Source organism: Anabrus simplex, chromosome 1 (genome assembly GCF_040414725.1).
Source record: "Anabrus simplex isolate iqAnaSimp1 chromosome 1, ASM4041472v1, whole genome shotgun sequence".
In the NCBI taxonomy this organism is placed as follows: domain Eukaryota; kingdom Metazoa; phylum Arthropoda; class Insecta; order Orthoptera; family Tettigoniidae; genus Anabrus; species Anabrus simplex.
In genome coordinates this window covers 1,569,897,371-1,569,924,494 of record NC_090265.1, presented here as the reverse complement: position 1 = coordinate 1,569,924,494, position 27,124 = coordinate 1,569,897,371, and the positions used below count along the sequence as shown (strand labels likewise).

Genomic DNA, 27,124 nt, shown 5'->3' with positions numbered 1-27,124 from the left:
TCACAGCTCCATTGAGGAATCCTCTTTGCGCTTTGCTCTTGAAAAATCGGTAGCCTTCGGATTCAAAAATCTCTTCATCTGGGTACCTTGTTTCCTGTAGGGCCATTATGGATATCTGATTTTCGTGAAGAGCTTTGGTGAGGGTTTTCAGCTTGCCAGTTTGTGTAAGTGAATTTATGTTGAAAGTTGCTAGAAAGGTTTTAGATTTTGGCCTGAGTTTTTGACTCTTCAGGGTACACTGAGACGCTCCGACTCGTCTCTTATATGATGTCGAGTCTCCCCCAGAATCCAAAAGAGACTCGTGCGCCGTGGTGTTCACGACGAGGGATTTATCCGAAAATTTACCCCCTGGGGTATGTTTCTTGAAATGTTGTGCCATCATGCTTTTTGACTTGACTTTGCTTTGGACGGGTACCCATCCTTTTACAACTAGGGTCGTTAGCCCTAGAGGTTGCCTCAAGATGTTTTCTGGCTTCTGGTCATTTACCAGTCTTCGCCGTAACCCTGGCAAGGGACCAGGTTTTTTTTCACGGTGGTATTTTATTTCCCTACTACCCTCTGACTCTGCTGGCGGCAGAATCAGCGAGCTTCCCCAATTCCAATGGGACGCGCCCGATGGAGGTAACCAGTAAATCCCCACACGGGGTTAAACACTATTATATTGAGCTTTTAAAAAATGTCTCATTTCTCATTTCAATGGTACTATGTTTTTATAAAACTTGCATCGGTACAAAGACTATGTTTTCAACATACTTTGACTTCTACAATAAAACAGGTCCGAATTGTGTGGATCCTGAAATTCAAAAGAATGTGAGTGTGACTGAACATCAAGATCAGTGACATCGTAATGAACTGTTGAACAATTTTAGACTTTTACATTTCTCATCCAAGCATATTTTAACACCACAATTTATCAATGCTAGTTAGAATTAGTCATCTAAAGGTAGAATAAGTAGTGTTTTAACATTATACGTTATTTTTAAAAAAGATCAAGGTTCTTCAGCAGCTGAAGATGACCCATACATAGGGTCAAAACCAGTACTGTAATGAAAAAGGTTTTAAGTACCTTATAATATATAATAATAGCATTGATCAGGTGGAAAATCCACTCTTTATACTTGTGATCTCACTTTAGCCTGAAGTGCCCGCGCTCTTAATTCCTCTTCTGGCTTGAATCATCCTTCGAAGGCTTATGACGTCTTTTTCATAGCTTCTTAATGCCCCATAACCAAAATGAACAGAAATAAATATTTGAGAACTTTAACATTTCCCTAACGCTAAGTGCAGGTTTTGTCCTATTGTGAATTACGTTAAAATGAATATAAAATGGCATTGCTCTTATGGAATAGTTTTTAAGACTGAAATTTCTTCCGTTAAATGCAGGTTTACGCTAAATCGAGGTCACGCAAAATCGGAGTTATACTGTATTTCCTTTTGATCCAAGTGCAATTCCAGATCAGTTGTTCTCAGTTTTTATAAATGTTTCAGACATGCCAACTCAAGACAGGATAGGAATGGTTCCCCAAAGCCTTTGACATCAAGGACCCCTGAAACTCCATCAAAATTCCCAAACAGTGACAATCCTTTGCCAGAACCCTCTACTTCAAAATTTTCAAATAATGAGAACGGATCCTGAAAATCCTCAAATTCGAAGACACCAGAAACTCCTTCCTCCCTTCCTCTCTCTCTCTCTCTCAAGAGGAAATCAATCGAGGCAGAGGTCAGCTGAAGTAGAAAAAAAAAACCAGAAAATATAAAAAGGAAACGTTTTTTTAAGGCTCAGAAACAGATATGGAAAGGTACCCCTTTATTGAATCTGAGACCTATGCGGAGTCCATCTTTAAGGAGTATTTGCTGGGTGATGTGGGAATGTTGTTGCAGAATATTTTATTTGTAAATCTTTTTATGGAATGTTCACTATACGATGTGGAATGTTATGGTAGAATATTTTATTCGTATTCCGTTTAGCTACCTAACCTGTAAGGTGTAAAAGATTATTGTAGTACAGTAGAACCTCTATTATACGTTCCCGGAAACTAAATTTTCGCGTATTCTCCGTTCAAATTACGTCGTACCGCGAGCATCCTAATTAAATCACACTGTAAAAATCAATATTATCCGCTCCTCAAAGAAACGATTTCCCAGATCAACCGTCCAGAAATTTCAGTCCCGTCAACGCTAAATCCTCGATCACGCATTTTTCAAGAAACTGTGTCTCACGAAAGGACGGCTACGGCATACTTACGGATTATGGTGTTAACGTCCCGTCATTACAATAATTAGAGGAAGTACCTACAGTACTGGAAAAGCGATCGGTGGTGCACTTGTATAAGGGATTATTTTAGCATCACATTCGGGTGGTATTGTTTAGAGAATCCTCGGAAATCATAAAGCAGAGAGTGGCCACAACAATTAGAAGGAGACAGGGAGCATTTCGACAGCTCTACTTGAAGACTGAACGAGTTTCGTCAAATGTTCGTACTTGCAAAACGTCTACATTATGTCCAGGGGTAGATGTTTGTATTTTTAACTTTTTTCAATTGTATCGCCGAACAGGTTTCCGGCACTTCACTCAGGGCATTGTATAGTCACTGGGCTTTCAGGCAGAAATCGCAACTGCTCCTTCTTAACACAAATTTAGTATTTTAATATCATCGTATACGATTATGTTATCGAGACCATAACAGATGTTGCACCTTACATACATAAAGCCATGTGAGATTTTGGGATTGCCTATTACTGTTTTGGTCCTAATAAAAGACTAGGAATTTCATGTTTTTTTTGTTAAAATGTTATAAAAACCGCAGTCGCTTTATTTGCGCACATTACATTTTAAAAGTTTCTAGCATTTCGCACTCGTATCGACTTGTACAGCGAGCGTGCTTTCCGGCTGAGCTCAAGGTCACGAATAACCGTAATTTCTGAAGTTTTGATGATATTTTTTCTCTTTCCAATTTGATTGTGATTAGTGACGGGCAGAACTGAATATAAACCATTCGAGAATTTTCAAGAATCAATATTTACTTTCGAAACCATATTCTCGAGTTCAACATAACCTTTAAAAGTTGATGTAGGCCTAACTTACGCGGAAGACGATTTCCATCAACTGACTACGAACTGTATACCACCGGTGACCAAATTAAAATGGAAGATTAAAAAAAGGGATTTCGCAATTATGTTGGGGGCTTTTGTATCTAATGTGCTTTATTTTATTAGATTAGAGAATTAAAAACTACCTGTGGTCGACTGTTGTTTGGCTTGGTGTTACCGGTATTAGATTTTTCGAAATTCGGCTGATCAAAGTTGCTGAACTAAAAGAAGTTTTCACGGGAAACTTACGAAGTTTCTCCGGTAAAACTGAATGTAAAGTTTTGAGATTTTTACGTTGCGTACCGGTAATTAATGTTTGAAGCCAACCCTGCGATCTAACTTGTCTGCCTCTCACCTGGAGGGCACGGGTTCAATTCCCGGCCAGGTCGTGCATTTTTACCTGCATATGAGGGCTGATTCCAGGTTCACTCATACTACGATTACCTTTAATTAAGAATTTATCAAATGGTGAGATGGGGACCTCGGTCTACAGAGCCAGGAATAACAGCGGAGAGGATTCGTCACACTGACCATGTGTCAACTCGTAATCTGCAGGCTTTCGGAATGAGCAGCGGTCACCTGGTAGGTGGAAGGTCCATTGGGACTGCAGTTTGGTTTGGTTCAGGAGTGTTTCTTCTTCTTCTTCTTCTTCTTTTATGACCACATAGGATCACTTTAGTCAGTCCGTCGTTCAGGTCTCTTTGAAGGGATTGTTCGGGCTTTGCGGTCCTCCCAGTACTTCTTCAGACGCTCCGATCTTCGTGCCCTTTCCTCAGTTGAAAATGTGCGTGTTGTTGGTTTGTTTTGTGTAAGGGTAAAGCGGAGGTTTGTATTCTTGAGTTTTGTATTCAATTTTATCTTATTTTTGGTGTCTTCTGTTGTAAGGCCTATTTCCTTCAGATCCTCTCTTACTTCTCTGATCCATTTACATCCTGTTGTGGTATTTTTTGAGACGAGATTGTGTTGTACTAGTTGTTTCAGAAGTCTCGAGTCCTGCATCCTCATGATATGTCCAAAGAATCCCAGTCTCCTCTTACGCATAGTATCTGTAATGGGTTCTAGCTCTTTGTACACGACTTTGTTAGGTATTAACCGCCACTGTCCATCTTTCTGATATTTTTTGTTGATACAGGTTCTTCCAATCCTCCTTTCAAGTTTCTGAAGTCTGTCAGTCTTTGATTGTTTATTCAGGTAAAAGAGTGTTTCTGCTGCATATGTAGCTTCCGGTTTTATAACTGTGTTGTAGTGTTTTATTTTTGTATTTATTCAGGAGTGTTTATAAAATTATAATAATACATATTTCATTTTTATGAAATTTAGCCAAATTGTTGATGGTTCATTCGTTCCCGGATTTTCCGTTTTCCCGTGTTGTACGATTTTTTTCACAGTCCCTCCAAAAACGGAAAATCGAGGTTCCACTGTATATTTTATTTGTATTCCCTTTACATACTTAAGTAACTACTAGATTGTAAATTACTGTTCGGTAATAGCTGGAACAGTCCAGAATGGTTGTGATGCGGATTTTTTTATTTTTTATTGTCTATTCTAGAAATATGTCCTTACTAATTCCGGAAGATGGAAAGTTCGCGATCAGTGTTTGTATATGTTATGGAACATAGTCAAAACATCGCGACTGGGTAAAGGGTTATGATTGGCGGATCTGGGTGGCGATAGGCAAGCTCCTGTGCTCTGATTGGTCACTCGGTAATCACACCAAGGCCAGACTTCCCTTTTTAAGTGAGCGAGGCAGGATTTTGTGGCCTTTCATTCTCTTGTCAGTGCAGCGTCTTGACACACGTCGGTGGTTCCTCCCTCCCCAGGATGGGCTACCTTGTGGTAAGTATTATTGACCTCAGTTCCACCTTAAATTATATTTAATGTTCGCTTGCATTTACACATAGGAGTTTTCCCTACTCGCCCCAGACTCGCCACTCAACTACTACAGATGCCTTAGCTTTTCAGCTGGGCCTGCCTGTTTGCTTACGAGGCATTCCCCTTTCCTTGTTTTGCTAAACATGTAATTTGTAGATTAATTTACTTCCCTCGGGGTTTGCCTCTAGTAACTCCATGTCACTTGATGCATGCTAGTTTTTCCGCTGCCCCGCGTCAGAAGTGTTTTTGGTGTGGGAGCAAGTTGAACTGGTCTCTGCGCCAAGTTTAGAAATTTCTGATTTTCCCCTATTTCAATTATGTTTCTCAGATGTCTTAGAAAGCATGTTAACTACCATTTAAATGCTGTATTTGTATCTTGCGTTTCCTCTTACCCTCAAGATTGTATTGTAGAACTTGGATTATGCTAAGATATATTTAGTTAACCTCTTGGCCTAATAGCAAAGCTCTTGTCAAACAACATCTAATCTTGTATTCGTAAATTATGTAACTAGATTGTTGTTTGGATAAATGAATCATGTTCAAAACCTACCTTGTAATGTTCTTTTTGGAAATAATATCTTGGATCAAGAGATCACCATTGATTTTTCTGGAAACCTGCAACTTTCGTATCTCTATGGCCTTGGTAGGTACCCCAGCCCTGATCCATGTTCCTTTATCATAGTCGTCACGTTGGCCAACAGTGCAGTTCGTCTAATGTTTATGGCGTGTTAAGGTTTTAAAGTACCATGTAGTTTTATTTATTTTCCTCCCTTTTTAACTGTGTATCGTATAACCGCCAAATACCAGTTACAGAATCGATCCACATTGTTCTCTGTCTCCCTCTCTTTCCCTCGAACTTCATCTCCATCATCTGTTTTAGTATCCTCTTCTGTTCCATTCTCTTTACTTGTTCAAACCATCTTATTTTACTCCTATCAATTCTCTCTTTTAGGTTTTCCATTCCAACGTCCTTTCTCACATCGCCGTTTCTCAATCTGTCTTTCTTTGTCTTTCTTATCACAAATCTTAAGCATTTCAATTCATTGACTTGAATTCTACTCTCCTCCCTACTTGTCACTGACCAGGTCTCACAAGGGAGTTAGCACAACTTGCAATCGCAATTGCAGGTGATTTGTGGTTTGTATGAATATGTTTGAGGTGCTGATTACAACACTGTATTTTATTTATTTACATAGTTTACGCCCACATTGGAGCACTTAAATCAAACCCAAATACATTTATGTTAACAAAGAATTAACTGAGGATTTAGCTTGCATCATCTTCTTCCTTTCCCAAAACCTCTTCATTCTGGCTGACCTGGCTGCCCTGGCTGCCCTGGCTGCCCTTTCTTCATCAGATATGACATATTGTTTGTGTTGTACAGTTTTTAATGACAATCTTATTTGTTTATTCTTGAGAATCCTTTTTTCTTGTCTATTTTCAACTTGCTTCATTGTAATATTCAGTTTTTCTAAATCATTCTGAACTTCTTTAAACCAATTATATTTTCTTTTACTTTTCCAAAAGTAATTAAATAGTTGTTTTATTATCCTATTATCATTTAATCTAGAAAGATGACAGAAAAAGGCAATTCTTCTTTTTCTCATCGTATCTATTATAGATTCACTTTCCCTATAAACCACTGCATTAATCTCCATTGTCCACTGTATAAATTAAGTGCCATCGCCAAGTACACCAGGAAGATTCACCATTCCTCTCAAAGTAGACCATATCTAACTTGATATTGTGGTTTTAGTAACTTTAGACACCATAAATGTTTTCTCTAGCTACTTTAGTTATTTTACGTGTATGCTATGGTCGACACACGCCGTGCCTTTTCCAAGGTCACCCAACACAGTTGCTGATGCGACATCTAAGGGAACCAGACAGACATTCCGCACAAGAGCAAGGAAGCCAGTATAATAGGGATCTCCGTCTGTGTTGTATCTGCTTCGACCGTTCATAAAATTCCTTCTGTTTGGTGTTTCCAATTTTGTAGCGAATCAATGTCACCGTAATCGTGTGATAAAGAATCCTGCCAATATAGCAAGTATAACTGTTCGCCATTACAAACACAAACGAAGATCCAGAGAAATTACAGTATGTAGGAGAAATGCAGCTTCATTCATAATGTGATACACAAAACAGTGGCAAACAATGGTAATAATATACATCAAGAAAACACAATAGACTATATTGAAGAATATGAATACGCAGAGGAAAACTTATCTGATTGTGAAAACATTATGGGCGATCCAGAACCTGGCTGTGAGGAAGAGTCGTTAATAAAAAGTAATGGAAGCCAGTCGTCTGCGTATCTGCCAAGCCCACCGGAGAGCAAGAAATGGGGTGCTGTATCTTTTGAAAAGGCAAAGGAGATAATTTCATTCCAAGATTCTGGGAAAACCAAACAATTAAGCTTCAATACAGTACAGAAACGATATTGTATAGTGCAAGGCATACATCATCTACAATATTTACGTCACGTAGTAGAAAAAGGGGAGCTAGACCAGCGCTTAAAACTTCCCCTGCTTAACGATTATGTAGTGGAAAAATTCAGGTTAGGCGAGGACTGTTCTAGGTGCTAATGTTCACGACAGGGATAATCGTACTTGGGGTTTAGAAAAGGCTCGAGAAATAGGACTGAATACAAAGTATGTTACAAGTGTCATTTTTAATATCCAGCTATTCAATACAATCGGATTGGATCGGTATGGATTATTACGTGTTTATTCAATAATAGTTTCATGAGGATTAAACTATAATTATATTTGAGTTGCAATCAGTTTGGATGGAGGTGTAATAGTTAGATTGGTATGTTTATATCAAATGGATTTGAAGGCTTTAATTGCTTATTCTCATATAGGGATTGTTCTAGGTGGTTTAAATACATTAATACAATCGGATTGTATTGAATAGGTGGATATTAAAAATAACACTCGTAACATACTTTGTATTTACGTACATTTCAATACGGACCTAGCATGAGAATTATAATGTGTAAATAGGACTGACTCGATTCACTGGATCTGTCCATGGATGGGTTGCATGGTTTAAACAGAGACACCATCTTCGCTCACAGGCAATACCAAAATGTGTAACCACTAAAGCCCGGAATACAGATGGTGACGTGAAGGAACAATGTGACGAGTTTCGCAAAGAGGTAATGTCCTTAATGAATACCATGGAACGTATGCAGATTTATAATACCGATCAAAGTGGTATACGAAAAGATTTCTTTTTTTGCTAGTTGCTTCACGTCGCACCGACACAGATAGGTCTTATAGCGACGAAGGGACAGGGAAGGGCTAGGAGTGCGAGGGAAGCGGCCGTGGCCTTAATTAAGGTACAGCCCCAGCATTTGCCTGGTGTGAAATTGGGAAACCACGGAAAACCATCTTCAGGGCTGTCGACAGTGGGGGTTCGAACCTACTATCTCCCGAATACTGGATACCGGCCGCACTTAAGCGACTGCAGCTATCAAGCTCGGTCGAAAAGAACTTCATTCATCGCGAACTCTGCATTACAAGGGAGGGAAGTGGTAAGAAGTTCAGTGCGGAGTGATCACACAACAACTCATTCTTACACCATCCAACCCGTTACTTTGGCAAATGGATAAGTGTTTCCAACGTTGCTGGTTATTTACCAGGAACCCAATGGTCAGTTTGGAGTGCGAGTAGCACAACACATGCTGAAACCACAAAATCTGGTTCAAGTTGCTTCAAAGTCTGGCCTGATCATGAAACAAATCATGATGCAATTCCTTCAAGATGTCTACTTCCCATATGCAGCACAGGAGTCTCTTCTTCTGGTTGATTCCCTCGGGACATATCGTGACAGAATGCACATCGATGTTATCCGACCTCAAAATATGGTGTATACAGTTAAGACCATCCGTCTGGGTGCACACCTTACATTCAGCCAATCTATATGCTATTCTTCTGACAGTTCAAGGCGGTGCTGAAACGGATTGAAGATCACATTATCCTTAACGACTATCAGTACACACCATCGTCAAGAGATTCCATTTCGTTGCTGATGTGTATTCTACACAATCAGTTCTGTTCTCCAGTCTTCACTGACTTTGTTTGGTACTACTGGACTGTAGCTGGATATGACGACTTCAGACCAGAGAGGTTTCAATCACCACCCTAACGGATTTTTTATGTTCAAAACACATGCGACTCGGAAGACTGCTTATTGCAAGCATTCATGACGTGTTCCTACTGTGATAAGCAACTCTGTTTTCAGCACCTTATACTCTGTGGATATACTCATCCTCGTAATCTTTTGCCAAGAGCTACCAACAACCCATATTTTGAACTCGGTGCCTGAACATGTGCATGATTGTAAAGTGCAGTGTAATTGTCAATGGCAAATATTGTGCGCACATTTGTAATGTACATGTAAAACACTTAAATACAAACCAGAAAGTTTTTGCAATTGTGATCGCAGGTTGTGCTAACTCCCTTGTCAGATGCACAAGGCAATATGGGTGCGTAACATATTTTCTCCATTATCTCTTTACACATCCTTGGAACTTCCTTATTTCCGACAAGGTTTCTTACACTCTGATAGAATACATTGTAATGTTACACCCTCTCGCTAATCTTCATGTCCAGCCTTGTACTCTGCATTAATTCACTCCGTAAGTACTTCAAAATGTCAAACAATTTTAAGGCTTTGACCAACAGTTTTCACAATGCATTTCCCTTGCCTTTATCCTCTTGATATCATCATGGTATTGCTGATTCATACCATTTTCTTATCCAGTGCATTAAGTTGTTCTTGTACTTCTTTGCTGTTCATCACCCAGATCATCATAGTTATAACTTCATTCCTTATAACCTTATGCTTCCTCTGTCTCCTCTTTTATAATTTCATCTATAACCGTTGGAAACAAAAGAGGTGACAGCACACTCCCATCTTAGTCCAGTTTCATTTTTAAACAATGAAGTCTGTACGGTTCTGGTGCAATTATTGTACATTACTTGCACATTTCTACAGTTTGTGTAACCAATCTCTTGTTGATCATAGTTTCCTAAACTTTCTCCCAGGGAACATTATTATATGCCTTTCTTAAATTCATGAATGTCATGACCAGATCCTTTTTTATATTCCCAATTATTTTTCATTCACTGTCTCATGCTGACAATTGGGTCTACTTCTAAAGCCATACTGTTCTTCTTGCAACTCTACCTTCTTCTCATTCTCTCTCTTATATCCTGTCCAGCATTTTTGCCACTTGTAATGAGAGTGGTATTTCTCAAATTTTTTTTTACCCCCCTTTCTTAAAGACCAGATTTATTATCCCCTTTTCCCAGTCTTCTGGCACATGTTTCAAGCTTTCATTCAAACTTCAGCAATCTGAACACCCATTTTAGTCCAACAGGTTCAGCAGCCTTTATAATTTTCACACTAATTTCATCCATACCCGGTGCCTTCCCTGTGTTCATTTTACGGACTATTAATTCCACCTCTAACATTGTTAAATCGTCCTTTACTGATGAGTCTTCACAGCCTTCTCTAGATCTAAGAAATATAAATATAAACATAACTGTCTACTCCTCTCATAGCATTTTTCGATTACCTGGCACATACTGAAAATCTGATCCTGATAGTCTCTCTGTGGTCTGAAACCACATTGGTTTCCATCTAACTTACTCTCAACCACTGATCACACCCTCCCTTCCAAGATGCCAGTGAACACTATGCCTGATATACTGATCAATGAAATACATCAATAGTTATTGCAATCCTTCCTGTTCCCTGTTTCGCCCAATCAGAAGGTACCTTACAAATATTCCATGATAATCTTATTCCTCTATGAAGCCATTTCATCCCAGCCGGCCCACTATATTTCACTGTTTCAGGTCTAATTTCATCTATCTCTACTGCTTTATGAAATTGGAGTTTACTTACCATCTTTTCCATTTCCCTAAGCATAATTTCACCAACATCGTTGTCCTCCTCCCCATGAGATTCATTGTTCATGACATCACTAGAAAAGCTTTTCTTTTACACTTGGATGATTTTCAAAATGTTCCTTCCACCTGTCCAGTGATTCTCCAAGATCTATATGATTTCACCTGATTTACCCAAAACACTATTCATTTCATTTTTCCCTCCCTTCCTAAGATTCTTTATTAGTGTCCAGAAAGGTTTCCCTGTCACTTGATCTGCCTTTCTAGATTATTGCCAAAATGTTTCCACAACATCTTCTCGGATTCAACAATTATTTGTTTCACATTGTTTCTTTCATCTACATATAATTCCGTCTACATCAGTCGTCATTTGGAGCCATTTCTGATACACTTTCTTTTTGCATTTACAAGCTGCTCTCACTACATCATTTCACCAGATTGTTAGTTTCTTCCCATCTTTACACACAGTCGTTCTTATGCATTCCTTTGCTGTTTCTACTACAGCATTCCTGTATACCACCCATTCCCTTTCTATATCCAAAACATTCTTAATGTCCATTGTTTGGAACTATCACCAATCATGTCCATGTCCTTCTGTCTAATTACCTTATCCTGGAGATTTTCTATTCTTATTCTTATGCAGATTTCATATTCTCTATCCTAGGCCTACATATCAGGCATAGGTCCGCATCATCAAAAAATCTCTAGAATATCTGAACATTTCTAACAGATTTTCTGAATTCAAAGTCGGTTATGATATAGTCTATCATGGATCTGGTGCAGCTACCCTTCCATGTGTAATGTATTTGTAACTACTAATCCCATACTAGCACTGAAGTCCAGTAAATGCTGCTCACTCCTATTAGCTTCAGTATCTTCCCTACATTTACCATCACTTTCTCATACCCTTCGGTTCTCTCTCTCGCATTGAAATTGCCCATTAAAACTAACTGTTATGTCGCTCATTGCTGCATGAAACATCAATTTCCTCATCATCTGCATCCTTACATGGTGAATACACCAATGCAATTCTTGTACTAATTCCTCCAACTGCCAAATCATTCACTCATATATGTGCTTCAGCGTGCAATAATATTCCTGATAAACAGTCCAATGTCCTTTTTATCGCGTACTTTCAAGGAGGTATATCACGATAATATTTGCACGACCATGGGTAGTATAAACACGGAAATACCCAATAGAAGGTCGTAGCAACACGTGGAAGATACAAGGGCCCACCAAGGTCAGGTGGATAAAGAATAAATAATTTACTGCTAAGTAAAAGAAGTTAATACTGACTAAAATAAAACAGCAGAAGTTAAACAGGAACTTTAATAATAGGAAAGAAAAGGTTGACACAAATCAAATAATAAGTCCTGATATAAGACACAGGGAAGATTAAATTAAATTAGGAAGCCTTGGACATCAAGTTAGACTCAAATTAAAATCAAAAGAAACTGCTTTCACTATTCAAATCGTAGGATAAATCTGGAATATATTTCAGGGTAAATTAGGAAACGTAGTACTTAAAGAAAGTTCCAACCCGAAGATCTTGGTTTGATTACACTATGGTAGTAGAGTAGAAAAATGCTTTTCTATGACTACTTCAGAAGTTCATCAACATAAATCAGAAAAGCCAAGTTACAGATTCCCAAAAAGCACCAAGAGCAGATCAGGCGAGCGTAATTAAAATAAAACATAGAGGAGAAATTAGAAATAAAAGCCACCAAGTAAACTAATTATTTAGTTTTAAAAGTTAATACTTTAGAACACCAAGAACCGCAGAAATACGAAGCACAAACTCCGATTCACATACCCAACCAAAACAAAAAACACTCAACTCACGTCATATGTCCACCAGCAACAAGTAGTATCAGATGTCAAATGTCAAAATATAATAATTACATTCACCAACCAAGGGTTGTGAATGTAACGAAGGTAACCGGCCACATGACCAAGAAAATGGCTACCCTTACAAGATAATCAACCAAAGCTAAAACCAGTCATTTGAAAACAATTTTTCTACTCGTACATTCTCCCATTTTCACACAATGCTCCGTATAGCAAGATATTAAAGATTTTCCAGAAAGGATTAATGCATAATACCTCCTTTTAAAATTAAGACTACTCTCGAAGGTATAGTAGAAGTATGGAGACGAACTTGTCACAAAATCATTGAATACATTAATTTTCGTATTAAAAGAACATCTCTAGAGTGGTTAACAACCCAAAATCATTCTATGAATAATTACATAAAAGCCCCACGAAAGTTTATAACCTATTCACAATAAAGATAACCAGATATTCAGTCTCTTTGGTTAATCGAATTTTTCACTAACAGTGATAATTGAATTTTACTTAGTACAATTTAGGTGTAGATATACCCGACCACATGGAACAGTTCGCTGATAATTACTGTTATCACATCCATATACTTCCAGGATCAAAACGAAGATTGTAGTTACTTACAGTTTCCCAAGTTGACAAATAAAATACATAAAAACCGACTGGTGACTATCACCACACGGCGATAGAATTACCCTGGATCAAAAGGGTAGGCTACATTTTCCTCCTTTTTTCCTCTGCTAATAGGTAATTTAAAGATCCAACAGCAAGAGCAAGATTTTTCTTCTTCTATCCTCCATTCAGGAAAAAAAAAACAGATGACGACCGAAAATACTGTCGTTGTGTACAGGAACAATGCAGTACAAGTTAAGTTGGGTACATGCTACAAGAGGGCAGCACAATACATGTCTTGAAGTTCACTAGAGGCTACTGCCTGCGGGAGGCACCAGTACTACTAGCACTTTGCAGAATGATAATGTGGCTTATTTGAAATGCCCTTAAACTGTCCAATTTCCGTCAGATTTTTAACCCCTCTAAACACCTTATAATTTCCTATATCTTCCTCGTTATCTCCCCTTACCCAAAATAGCATTAACTCCTATCACATCTTGACGCAAAGGCTAGCTGACTCAGCCACTTCTACTTTCTTTCTTCCATAAGCCCCATTAATAATGAGAGCTTCCAATCAATTTCCATTGAGTTTGCAAAGTTGTTTCCAAAAAGTCCCTCACCTGTCAGAGGGATGTTACTCCCATAAGTCTGAGGCTTACCTGAAACATTCTGAGCATGCTCAGTAAAGATTCTGTGAAGCCAGATGCTACCCTACTTACACGTAGTTCCTGTGAGGATCTCTCTTCTAATGGGTTAGGGACCACCAGTGGATTGTATAGTCCTAGCTGCCTGATCACATTGTCAATGGTTCATGAACTAGGCCACGACAACAATAACCCACACAACATCCAAGAATAATAATAATAATAATAATAATAATAATAATAATAATAATAATAATAATAATAATAATAATAATAATAATAATAATAATAATAATTTAAAAAAACCAAAGTTGAAATACTGGTAACATAAAAGAGATGGGAAATATAATAATAGTGAATTGAAAAGAAAAAAGTTATCTACACAAGGACATGAAGAATATGCACATCAGAGATAACGACAAGTAAACTGTGAGACTAGATTGAATAATAATGTTATTTACTTTACGTCCCACTAACTACTTTTTAAGGTCTTCGGAGACGCCGAGGTGCCGGAATTTAGTCCCGCAGAGACTAGATTGAAGTACTGTTAATTTTTATAGTCATCTTCTCTACTACGAGTGTGGCTTTTGTACGCCTGCAGATATAGTGTATTTTCCTTTCTAAGTTTTCCTTAGTATAGATAAGAAATAATAATAAGTTTTCCTTGTCTAGCTTATTGACACTCCATACACAGGCCCAATCAAGATACCTGATTTTTATCTCCAAGGTTTTTCCACAATTTCTCAATTCCATGAGAATAACCATTTTCCTGGTTTTCTGAAGTGGTAGACGTGTTGAATCCTTACATACAACAACTAATTTCATCTCGTAAATTGTGTTAAATACTTATATGATTAAAGGCAGAACAAAAATTTTATAACACAAAACCTGTATGCATGCTGGGAATACAAGCGCAGGTCCACGTGCTCGTGATAGATAGGGCATAATCTTGAGACGTATTCTGGTTCCAGCAGGTTGTCTACGCAGTTCTGGTTTCACGCTGCTTGACCTGGTCTTGGTGGTGAGTACTTGAGTACCCAAATAAAGTTGAAATAGTGGAGTTGTAAGTGCTGGATTGCCCCAGTCCAATCCTCTACAACAGAAAATATATGGGTTACATAAAAAATTATTCCTGGACAGCGAAAGTAGACGAACATAAAAAGGATACCATGCAGAAAACTCAAGTCTTTTGAATTTCATTGAACTTAGAAGTACAGTGGACGCCGTTTATTGTGATCACGGATGTTATCAACCATATTATATAATCACTTTTATGAAGTCCCGTACGAACAAATACTGAAACATTGAAAATATTCCGTTTGTTGTGATCATGAATTCGGTTTATGTTATCACATATGTTTTCAAGGATTTCGTTCTCAAGTATGCGAGTAGAATGCATACAAAGAAAATGCTCCCAACCTTTAAAAATCTGTTTTTACACTGCACCTGTCTTCAAGGCCATTTTCACGTCTCATCTTTTGTAACAGGTCTATGGTAAAAAACTGATCAGCGGAGGTGGTAACCCTCCCGCATACACTTTCTCTCTTGTTTCTTCCCTTACGGTAGTTTAGCCAAGGACCACTCACTCGAGTCTTACCAAAGCTTTCACACTGTGAAGTCCTTAGCATTATAGTGCAGTGATGGCTAGTGTGAAAAGCAAACGTAACGACTTAACCTTAATGAGAAACTTTCAATTATAGAATGTTATGACAAACTGCCTACAATAAGTAACGCAATACTGCTGTGGAGTTACGAATTTAGCAACCTCTTCCGTGCAAGCTATTGAAAAATAGAGACAATATTCTTAAGGCAGGGAAAGAAAACACGAACTTCAACTGTAAGCGAAATCGTGGTGGAAGAGACGGTCAAAGTGAATCAGCTCTAAAACTCTGATTCTCAAATGTTTGTGAGAAAGAATCTGGTGTTGACGGTCCTCTGATGCAGCAAAAGGCTGAAAAAAAAACAAAAAAAAAAAAAATTAGGACCGAGCTCGATAGTTGCAGTCACTTAAGTGTGGCCAGTATACAGTAATCGGGAGATAGTGGGATCGAGCCCCACTGTCGGCAGCCCTGAAGATGGTTTTCCGTGGTTTCCCATTTTCACAACAGGCAAATGCCGGGGTTGTACCTTAATTAAGGCCACAGCCGCTACCTTCCACTTCCTAAGCATTTCCTCTCCCTTCGTCGCCATAAGACATATCAGTGTCGGTGCGACGCAAGGCAAAAAAAAAAAACAGGAAAAAATAATCTCGTGGCAAAGGAAGGTTGGTTTCACTGTTGGAAGAAACGAGAAAATATAGTGTACAAATGAACTCATGGTGAGCAGAAGGACGCTGATTCTGTCATTGCTAAGAGGTGGATAGAACAGAAGTGGCCTAAAATTGCTTCTGAATTCCCTCCCGAATGTGTGTACAATGCTGATGAGACTGCACTGTATTATCGTGCCTTGCCTGAACACACTTACTTGTTCCAAAATCAAATGCTAAAGGCTGTATAACCTCCAAGGAACAAGTAACAGTTTTATGTTGTGCGAGTATGTCTGGTGAAAAGAAAAGACTGTTAGTGATTGGGAAAAGTAAGAACCCACGTTGCTTTAAAGGCATCAATACATTTCCACTGGACTATCATTCCAAATCTAATTCATGGATGACTGCCCTAATTTTCAATGGATGGCTAGTGAAGTGGGATAACAGGCTGGTTGACAACTGTGCAGAACACATTGTGAATTGAGAGCTCAAGAACATTAATGTGCTTTTCTTACTGGCGAATACAACTTTATTACTGTAATTCAACCATGTGATCAAGGAATCATTCAACAATGAAAGCATATTATGGCCATGAAATAGCGCAAAAGAATCTTAGAAAATGTAGAGGACTCACATAGCCATGTCATGGGATTATGTCTCAGCACATACAATAAGGAACTGTTTCCGGCATGGGGGATTTTTAAGAGAGTTAGAGGAGAATGATCCGTGCGGTCAGGGGCACGCGGCTGTGAGCTTGCATCCGGGAGATAGTGGGTTCGAATCCCACTGTTGGCAGCCATGAAGATGGTTTTCCATTGTTTCCCATTTTCACACCAGGCAAATGTTTGGGGTTGTACCTTAATTAAGGCCAAGTCCGCCGCTTCCTTCCAACTTCTAGGCCTTACCTAACCTATCGTCACCATAAGACCTATCTGTGTCGGTGCAATGTAAAGCAACTAGCAAAAAAAAAAAAAAAAAAAGAGAGAGAATGTTGAACTTAGTCCAACAGGCTTAACGGAAGATGAATTTCAGGAATGGATGATCGTTGATGAGGGCATCATTACTGATGCGAAACACACAGAAGACAACACATGAGGCAGTTACTACCGCAGAATTAGATATGAGAGGCAAAGAACGCAGAGCAGACGATAGGGATGCTGATGATGAGGATGTTAAGGAAACTTCCCGGACACCAACGAATGCTGAAATGCGACCGGCGCTAGATAGCTGAAAACAGTTAACTGTATTGCAGTGCTATGTACCGGTATCTGTTTCATTGTAGTGCATGTAGGTTATGAATAAATACAGTAGGCTACCTATAAATTTTTATTTTTTGGCTGCTGTTATCAATCGGTTAATGTTATCAAATTATCTGCGCCCCAAAGTGATCATAAGTGGCGTCCACTGTAATTCCAATATACTCTGGCAACAGTACAAAGGCTGAATACAAAAAAATTAAAGCTATAAGAACACACAGGAAAATCAAAGATCTGTGTTCAATTTGCAATAAAACCCGTTCCTGGTCGTATAGTACTACTACATGAAAAGTTTAAACAGGGAATTATTGAAAATCCAATACCAGAATACTTACAGCAACAACTACACATTTTATAATTTTTGGAGAAAGCCAATGTGTGGGAATTTTGTCCTGCAGGAGCTCTTTAATGTGCCACTAAGTAAGAAGTACTCCTTAACGATGTTTTAATTTGCTATATTCAGGTAAAATAACCTTGGATAAACTTATTGAAGGAAATTAACTGTAGCAATTTAAGCAGGTAATGAAAACTATATTAATGCTACTGTAAGGGGTATAGATTTGTTTAGCTGTATATCCCAAAAGGTTTTCATATTTTTGAATCGCAAAAGGTGGTGTTTTTCAATTTGCTTGATATCTAGAGTCTTCTTCCTTACATTGTCATCACTGTACTCAAGGCCATACCCACGATCATTTTTGGGAAGGGCGGGGGTAGGATTTTTCGATGGCGGGAGGGGTGGCTCCAAAGAAAAAAGCTATAGAAGCAATAAAATACCCTGTGGACTACCCAATGTTTCCTCCACCTGTCGTATGAGGTGACTAAAAGGAGGACCTAGGGGGCTCAATATGGGAGTGTGGGTTGGCAACAATGGTTCCTGTAGCTGAGTCTGGCATTACTTCCACTCACTTAGGTCAGTCTTCTCACTTTCATCTTCGCCATCCAACCTCCCTAGGTTAATACTTGTTCTCTTCTGACTCCGACGTTATTAGGTTTGCAAAGCCTATGGAATCTTTAATTTTCAACCCCTTCATCGAACTTCCCTTTCTTTTGCCAATGGGTCATTCTTCGAAGGTCGGGCATCTTCTATATTCCTTCTGATTAGTGTTAATAGAGGCTGGTTGCCTATTCATAATAATAGCGCATGGCCTCCGGAGAGGCATGGTGCAGGTCTTTTCGAGGTTACGCTGTGTAGGTGATCTGCATATCTGTGAGGATGGGTCCCTACCTATGATAAATTCTAATGCTGAAGATGAACCTAGAAGAATTAACCAATGAAGGTTAAAATTCCTGCCCAAATGGGAACTGAACACAGGACTACTTGTATCAAAGGACAGCATGCTAAACATTTAGCCATGAAGCTGGATAAAACTCCTCTGATGACGGTGGCTAGTAGCACTAACAGTTTCACTACTAAAGCGAACGCTGCACAGTTGAACTTTCTCTTAAAGCAATAACCACAACCATTAGCAAATAAAAATGCTACAACTTTCAAACATGAATTAGATATAATCAAATTTTTTAAAAGTCAAACATTTTTGGAGTAACATTATTTACTACTCAACGAGTTAAGAGGAAAGGTAGTCACAGCGGTCTTCACAAAGAGATCTGCCATTTGTTGAAAAATGGAGGAAACAAAATTTTTTTTACACTAAAATCATCATAAAAGACGTTTACAGTTTTGATACATTGTTTAAAATCTCATAGCAGCTTGATAACATGGGAATATTTCTGTATGATTATCAAAATTGATGCCACCCGTGCGTGTTTAATAGTTTATAATCAACAATACCGAAATGTAAGTATTATATGCCAAAAAATTTTAATGAGGCTCATAGTTCAAGTTTCATTATGATACAGGTTCTCCACCAATCAGAGTTCAGATTTTCATTACGATAGAACTTTTTGACCAATTAGGTAAGGATAGCAAAATCAAACATGTCGGACACACATATTAACATCAATGCACCTTCTACTTCCAATATTCCACAACCACACAGCACATTCCCGCACATTCACTTTACCAACTGTTGAATAAACAATTTTTATTTGAAATAAAGCTAGGTTATGATAACCGTCTATCAAAGCTTTGATAACATATGACATTGTGAAGATCTCTGATCCAGGCACAGAAAATCAATAAACCAGCACATGCGCTCTGTGCCCGTTCAGTAAACTCAAGCGACAACTTGACAAATTTAAATCTAAGAAATGTTGATTATTTAAAAAATAGAGTTATAATTATCATCGAGCATAAACAGTCGTACGCAACTCACCTATAATGGCAATAATTAAGACACTAGCATGTGTATAAAACAACCAAAGCGACAGGAAGACCCCGAAGCACCTGGAAGAATGATATCAACAAGGTCTGCCAGACCCTCCAAACTAATAAACGGAAAGAGCAGGCTCAAGATCAAAAAGGATGGAAGAGGATTGCGAGATCGGCACAGGAACTTCACATCCCTCGAAAGCCTATGCAGTGAGTGAGTGAGTGTACAGGCTTGTTGCATAATATACTATTGTTCTTGTTTATATAATACAGTATTAATGGATTTAATTAATTTACAACCTCTACTTACAGAATTTTTGCTGCATAAAAAATCATTTGTCAATAATTTTCATAATATTTTGAATTTGCAAAGGTAACTATAGCCAAAATATTTATAATTTAGATCTATTCATCTATTCATCATCATATGCATTGTCCAGGTCTGCTTGGAACATAAGCATCTCAATCTCATCTTGTCTTTCCACCACTTCCTCTTCACTCTTGCCCAGTCCTTTCCTCTTCTCTGTACACACTCTTCCACTCCCTTTATCCTCCTGTCTTCCTCTTAGTCGTTTTCTTGTTATCTCCATTTCATGCATCCTCCTGGGTATCCTTTCCTCTGTCACTCTCTTCATGTGTCCATGCCATCAAAGACTGAATACCTCTATCCTGTTCTGTAATGACTCTTTTATTAATATCTCTAACCTTTTCATTTCTCACCTTATCCATTCTTGTCACAACTATCCTGCTCCTCAGAAATTTCATTTCACTTGCCTGTATCCTAGTCACAGCTCTCTGCCTCATTTCCCAAGTTTTTACTGCATACATCAGAACAGGTAGATAGTACATCCTGTATATCACTCTTTTGCTTCTCTGAGGGACATCCTTGCTCGATACCAGGCTTCCGACACTTCTCAGGAACGTTCCTGCTGGTCTTCCATGCTTGACTATTTCCTTTTCATTTTTTCCATTTTCCTCTACGATACTTCCCCGGTACTTGAAACTTTCTACCTTCGTAAGCTGTTCTCCTCCAAACATTACCCCTCTTGTAGGTCTCTCCTCCTTTCTAGTTGTAATCACTATCTTGCTCTTTTTGGCATTAAATTTAATTCCATATTATTCCACCTCATCTTCCCATGCATCTAACTGTTCCTGGATATCCTCGTCCTTTTCTCTCCAGACTAACAAGTCATCTGCTATCATCATAGCTTTTCGTTCCCAATTTTCCTCGCCACTTTTGTAATTATCTTGTCCATTATTACAATGAAAAGCAAAGGTGACAGAGCACTTCTTTGTTTTAATCCACTTTTTTGCTCAAACCAGTGCGTTCTCTCCCCTCCTACTTTCACACAATTACCACTTCCATGGTACATCAACCCACACTCTTTCTATTGTCTGCTTCTCAAACACCCTTTTTCTATAAGGCTTAGTATACCTTATTTCTGCACACACGATCATATGCTTTCTCAAAGTCCAAGAAGACTTTTTTTTTTTTACCGGGCGAGTTGATTGTATGGTTAGGGGCGAGCAGCTGTGAGCTAGCACCCAAGAGATAATGGGTTCAGCCCTGTAAATAGTTTTCCATGGTTTCCCATTTTCACACCAGGCAAATGCTGGGGCTGTACCTTAATCACGGCCACAGCTGCTTTCTTCCCACTCCTAGGCCTTTCCTATCCCATCGTCGCCATAAGACCTGTGTCGGTGCGACGTAAAGCAAAATTGTAAAAAAATATATATATTTTTTAAAAACATTCATGATCCTCTTGCAGTTTGTCTTACTGCAAATATAAGGTCTACTGTGGACCTTCCTGATATGAAGCAATACTGCTCTTCTCTCAACTTTTAACCCATTAATGCCCAGAATATTTTTGAGTTTTCTTGTACATTTTTCAACATTACATCTATAACCAATCCTTGAAGCAAGGATACTTAAAAAATCTGAATATTTCAATTTTAAGTACCTTTTTTTTTTTTTTTTTTTTTTTTTTTTTTTTTTTTTTTTTTTGGCGTATGATATACGCTGGGCAGTAGGGGGCAACATATTACACCAAACATATTTATGATTTACTAAGAACAAAAATAATTTATTGCAACATAAATTAAAACTAAAAACAAAATACTGATCTCATAGATGGAATTTAAATAATTCAGAACCCTCTGGAGCAAGGAATATTCGTGGGGAAAGTCCCTACTTCCCATCTATCATATGATGTGTTAGCATGATCTGAAACAAATTTTGAAGCCTACTCTTGATTTTGTAATACAACAGAAACGTATTAGTAACAGTAACCACAGAAAACATTGTATTGTTTGTTTTCATTATTCTCTCCATCACTATTTAGTAATCACTTCATCATATGGAACTTAGCAAAGCACTGGACTGAACTCACTGACACTCCACTCTTGAACGCATGATGGTTCTGGCCCGTCTCTGTAAACTTGACTGACTTCGTAAGCTCGTTGTTTACCCAATTTCTTACTTTTCTTACTTTCTTTTGTGGATTCCTGGATTTATTCCATTCGGAAGATACATCAATGGATTCTGTAGTTGTAGGAGCCTTCTGTAATGGCATTTGATTCTCATCAGCTGCAATAAATACTCTCTCTGAATTTTCAGAAGTGCATATATCGAATCACTCTTCTAAGCCACATGGAGTTTTCTCTACACCTCTGACCTCCATTTCCTGTCTAAGTACACCCTTCCCTACATCCCAAGCTGTAGCACAATCATCATTATCATCATCGTCACTAGGCCCACCGTCTTCATCACTGTCATTGCCATCAGCAGCTCCCGTAAGCACTAATTCTATTTCATCTGCTTCTGAAAACGGGTCATCATCACAATCATCATTTTCTAAGCTGTCTAGAATGTTCAGAATTGCCTCCACGTCTGTTATTTTATTTTATCTGAAATTGAAAAATTTCAGCTTGCGAATGCCCAGCGTATGATATTTCATACTTTAAAATATATTTGTGTTTGAATGCCATCTCGATCAGTGAAGATAGTAACTATCATACGAAGTCAAATCCTCATACTATTCCGTAACAAGTACACCGAAATATGATTAATTTTTCATAGCTCAATTCCACAATAATTATAAATACTCACCGGTGCGTCATTTTTGTCAGCCTGCTGCGCTACCCACACTTTCTTGCCAATTATCGTCGTAACTGGAGGAAAACAACAATGCCATTAGCTAGGAAACATTATTTGCGTCCCTGACCCGCTAAATGTTGCCTTTAAAAATTCCAAAACAGTTACAGTGACGGAGATATAATGCAATTTGGAAAGCACGTTTTGCGTATATCATACTGTGGGCATTAGTGGATTAAGCCAATTTTTAAATCTGTATCGCTGAAAATGGCCCGAGTTGGCCAAAACTAGTCCCATATGCAAATGTTATGATAATAAAAATAATTAAATGATGAAAATATAGTTATATCTGTCCTTAGCCTTGTATTGCAGAGGTGGACCCATTTAACCCTATCAAGTGTAACAACTGGCAGTATGGATCATCATGAAATTTTTATCGTATGAGATTCTGATCACAGTGATTATGCCAAATTAGACCGTGATAAGTGTGAAAGTGATATAGAAGGGACAGACGTTGCTGATGCTGCAGGTTGCAGGTGGTAGTGCTGCCCGTAATTTTTAATGGGAAGACATGGAAAATTACGTGAGTAGGAAAGAAACATTTTGTAATGTGTCTGAACCTGAAGGCTTAGGTCTAAATGTAATTGAACCATGTGTCCTTAATTAAGGTACAGCCCCAGTATTTTCCTGGTGTGAAAATGGGAAATCGCTGAAAACTATGTTCAAGGCTGCCGACAGTGAGATTCGAACCCACAATCTCCTGAATGGAAGTTGATAGCTATGCGACACAAACCGCATGGCCACTTGCTCGGTCATGACGGAAACATAATAATAATGTTATTGGCTTTAAGCCCACGTATATGGCATTTGTAGATCTAGAAAAGGCATTCGATAATGTTGATTGGATCAAGCTATTTAAGATTCTGAAGGTGATTGGGATCAGATACCGAGAACGAAGAATTATCTACAATCTGTATAAAAATCAGTCTGCAGTGATAAGAATCGAGGGCTTTGAAAAAGAAGCAGCAATCCAGAAAGGACTGAGGCAAGGCTGCAGTTTGTCCCCCCCCACCTTCTCAATGTTTACAGAGAACAGGCAGTAAAGGAAATCAAAGAGGAATTTGGAAAGGGAATCACAATCCAAGGAGAGGAAATCAAAACCTAGAGATTTGCCGATGATATTGTTATTTTATCTGAGACTGCAGAAGATCTCGAGAAGGTGCTGAATGGTATGGACGAAATCTTGGGTAAGGAGTACAAGATGAAAATAAACAAGTCCAAAACAAAAGTAATGGAGTGCAGTCGAACAAAGGCAGGTAATGCAGAAAATATTAAATTAGGAAATGAAGTCTTAAGGGAAGTAGATGAATATTGTTACTTGGGTAGTAAAATAACGAACGATGGCAGAAGTAAGGAGGACATAAAATGCAGATTAGTACAAGCAAGAAAGAACTATCTTAAGAAAAGAAATTTGCTCACTTCAAACATTGATATAGGAATTAGAAAGATGTTTTTGAAGACTTTCGTATGGAGCGTGGCATTGTATGGAAGTGAAACATGGACGATAACTAGCTCAGAAAGAAAGATAATAGAAGCTTTTGAAATGTGGTGTTACAGGAGAATGCTGAAGGTGAGATGCATAGATCGAATCAAAAAAGAAGAGGTACTGAATCAAATTGGCGAGAGGAGATCGATTTGGCTAAATTTGACGAGGAGAAGAGATAGAATGATAGGACACATCTTAAGACACCTAGGACTTGTTCAGTTGGTTTTTGAAGGAAGTGTAGTGGTAAGAACGGTAGGGGTAGACCAAGGTATGAATATGACAAGCAGATTAGAGCGGATGTAGGATGCAGTAGTTACGTAGAAATGAAAAGGTTAGCACAGGACAGGGTGGCATGAAGGCCTGCATCAAACCAGTCTATGGACTAATGACTCAAAAACTACTAGCTTTACATCTCACTAACAACTTTTTCGGTTTTTGGAGACGCCGAGGTGCCGGAATTTAGTCCCGTAGGAGTTCTTTTACATGCCAGTAAATCTACTGACACAAGGCTGACATATTTCAGCACCTTCAAATACCACCGGACTGAGCCAGGATCGAACCTGCCAAGTTGGGTCAGAAGGCCAGCGCCTCCACCATCCGAGCCACTCAGCCCGGCATGGTGAAAACAAATCGCAATGCTGAGCAATACATGAAGTCCCAAGAAATGTTATTTCTGTTTCAATCTAGGGTAAGGGAATGGATTCCAATAACTGAAAATGAGATGTATGTTATCTTAGCCCTCTTGATGCTGATGGGAATTGTGCAGAAACCAACTTTTAGGTCACATTTCTTGAAAAATTATACCATTGCCATGCCCCTTTTTGGATCCGTCATATCTCCAGACAGGTTTGAATCCATATGCAAATTTCTTCATTTAAACAATACTGGGCTCTGGACCAGTGGACAACGTCAGTTGTTCACCATTTAAAAAATGGCCCAGTGACAAAGTGTCTCAGTGCCATCTTGAATAATAGGTCGAGAGTTGAGGGCGGCTCCAGTTTATTTACATAAAACAAATTTACAATTCACTGCACTTACCAGTAAGTTTGCCAGTGTCTCTTCGTTAACGTGCGACCACCCAACAATGAACTTCCAGGAGACCTTAAGGTGAGCAAAGTGCTGGCTCGTGAGTGGACTAGTGAACAGTTGGGTGAGAACAGCCAGTAACTGATTAGCTGCCTGGTACGTCTTTGTGTTGTCAGAGTAAATAGTATGTGGTACTCCTTTTCTACCACTGAGCCATCTAAACCCATCAGAAACTTGTCTGTGCTCATGTCCGATGCTATTTCAAGGTGCAGAGCTCTTGTAGTAGTACATGTGAAGAGGACAATCTAAGATTTCCGTGGCCGGCTCCACACCTTGATGTAAAGTGGGCCGGCGAAATCGACACCTGTGAGGGCAAACGGCTGTGTGAGTTGCACACAAGCAGCTGGCAAAGGAACTTTTATTTCTCGTCCTTGGTCATTCCTGGCAATTTTGCATAGTAAATATCTGTGAATGAAGTCCTTGACCGTCTTGCCTTGAGAACCCAAAGTTCCTTGCGTAGCTCCGATAACACAATCCTAACTCACGAATGATGTAGGCTTTATGGGTCTGCTCTTTCACAAGTTCCACAAATGGATGAGAACCGTCGAGCAAGAGAGGGTGCTTTCCCCGTTGAGTCAATTCTTCATACTGCATCCTAGTCGTTTGAGGCCATCCTGTAGAAAGGGGTTGAAGCATCCAATTTTGGATCTTCCTGGGAGTTCTGTTTTCTCACTGAGGACATTCTACTCAGCAGAAAAGCTCTCTTGCTAGGACATTCAGATCCAATGCAGTCTTGTAGACTCCAATTTGCATGCGGTCAGACGGCAAGTGAGTTTCTTCGAGTGTCTTGCATTATGGACGAAACATAGAATCTATGCCATCAATGTGTAACACCCCTAAGAACTGTATTTTGAGTCGTTGATGGGAGGTTCCCAGGTGCTCATCGTCAGCACCTGGTGGTGCGTCTTTCGGATCTCTGGAAGTGAATCCTCTGGGAATACGTTCGGAGGCCAAGTATCCAGGTGTTCAGTGAGCCATGGAGGTCCCTGCCACCACGTCACAGAAGACTGTATTTCTTGTGGTGACATTCCGCGTGACACAAGATCTGCTGGATTACTATCAGTGGGACAATGTTGCCATTGAGCTCAGTCAGATATTATTGAATTTCCGTGACACAGTTGCAGACAAACATCTTCCAGCGATTGGGGTCACTGCATATCGAACCCTGTGCTAACAGAGTCGCTCTAGATTGTTCATTCGTGATGCCATATCCTACTGACTTGCAGAAATACTTTCATAAGTGTGAACCCATCATGGCGGCCAGTAGCTCCAGTCTTGGCAGCATCACATTCTTTACTGGCGACACACTGCTTTTGCTGCATGCCAGATGAACCGTAATACTGTCATCGAGTTGTGTTCTCATGTACAACACAGCTCCGTAAGCTCTCTCGGATGTGTTGCAGAAAATATGAACCTGAGAAGCCTCGCGTGTGACTAGACATTCCTAGCCAACGAGGGGCCGTTATGACTGACAAGTGAGAAAGACTTGAAATCCAGCCATCTTGCTGCGAAGTCTGAAGGAAGAATGTCGTTCCATTTTATGCCTCTACACGATGTGTACAGGAAAAGGATTTTTTCCATGATGGATACTAGAGAGAGGATGCCGATATAGTGTGATATAGTGTGAAATACCTGCCTCTT

At 39.0% G+C, this 27,124-nt stretch overlaps 1 protein-coding gene across 3 annotated transcripts in view; it reads right to left on the bottom strand.

The window, feature by feature from the left end:
- LOC136858532 (proteasome adapter and scaffold protein ECM29) overlaps nt 1-27,124 on the bottom strand; it is a 925,266-nt gene that overhangs the window by 733,942 nt on the left and 164,200 nt on the right. For 2 of the 3 annotated variants that reach the window (XM_067138136.2, XM_067138135.2), the window contains exon 8: nt 14,876-15,080. In XM_067138136.2, the coding sequence (XP_066994237.2) occupies nt 14,876-15,080 (205 nt within the window). Of the gene's footprint in view, nt 1-14,873; nt 15,081-27,124 lie in introns of those variants that run through there. The other variant, XM_067138138.2, reaches the window with a different exon arrangement.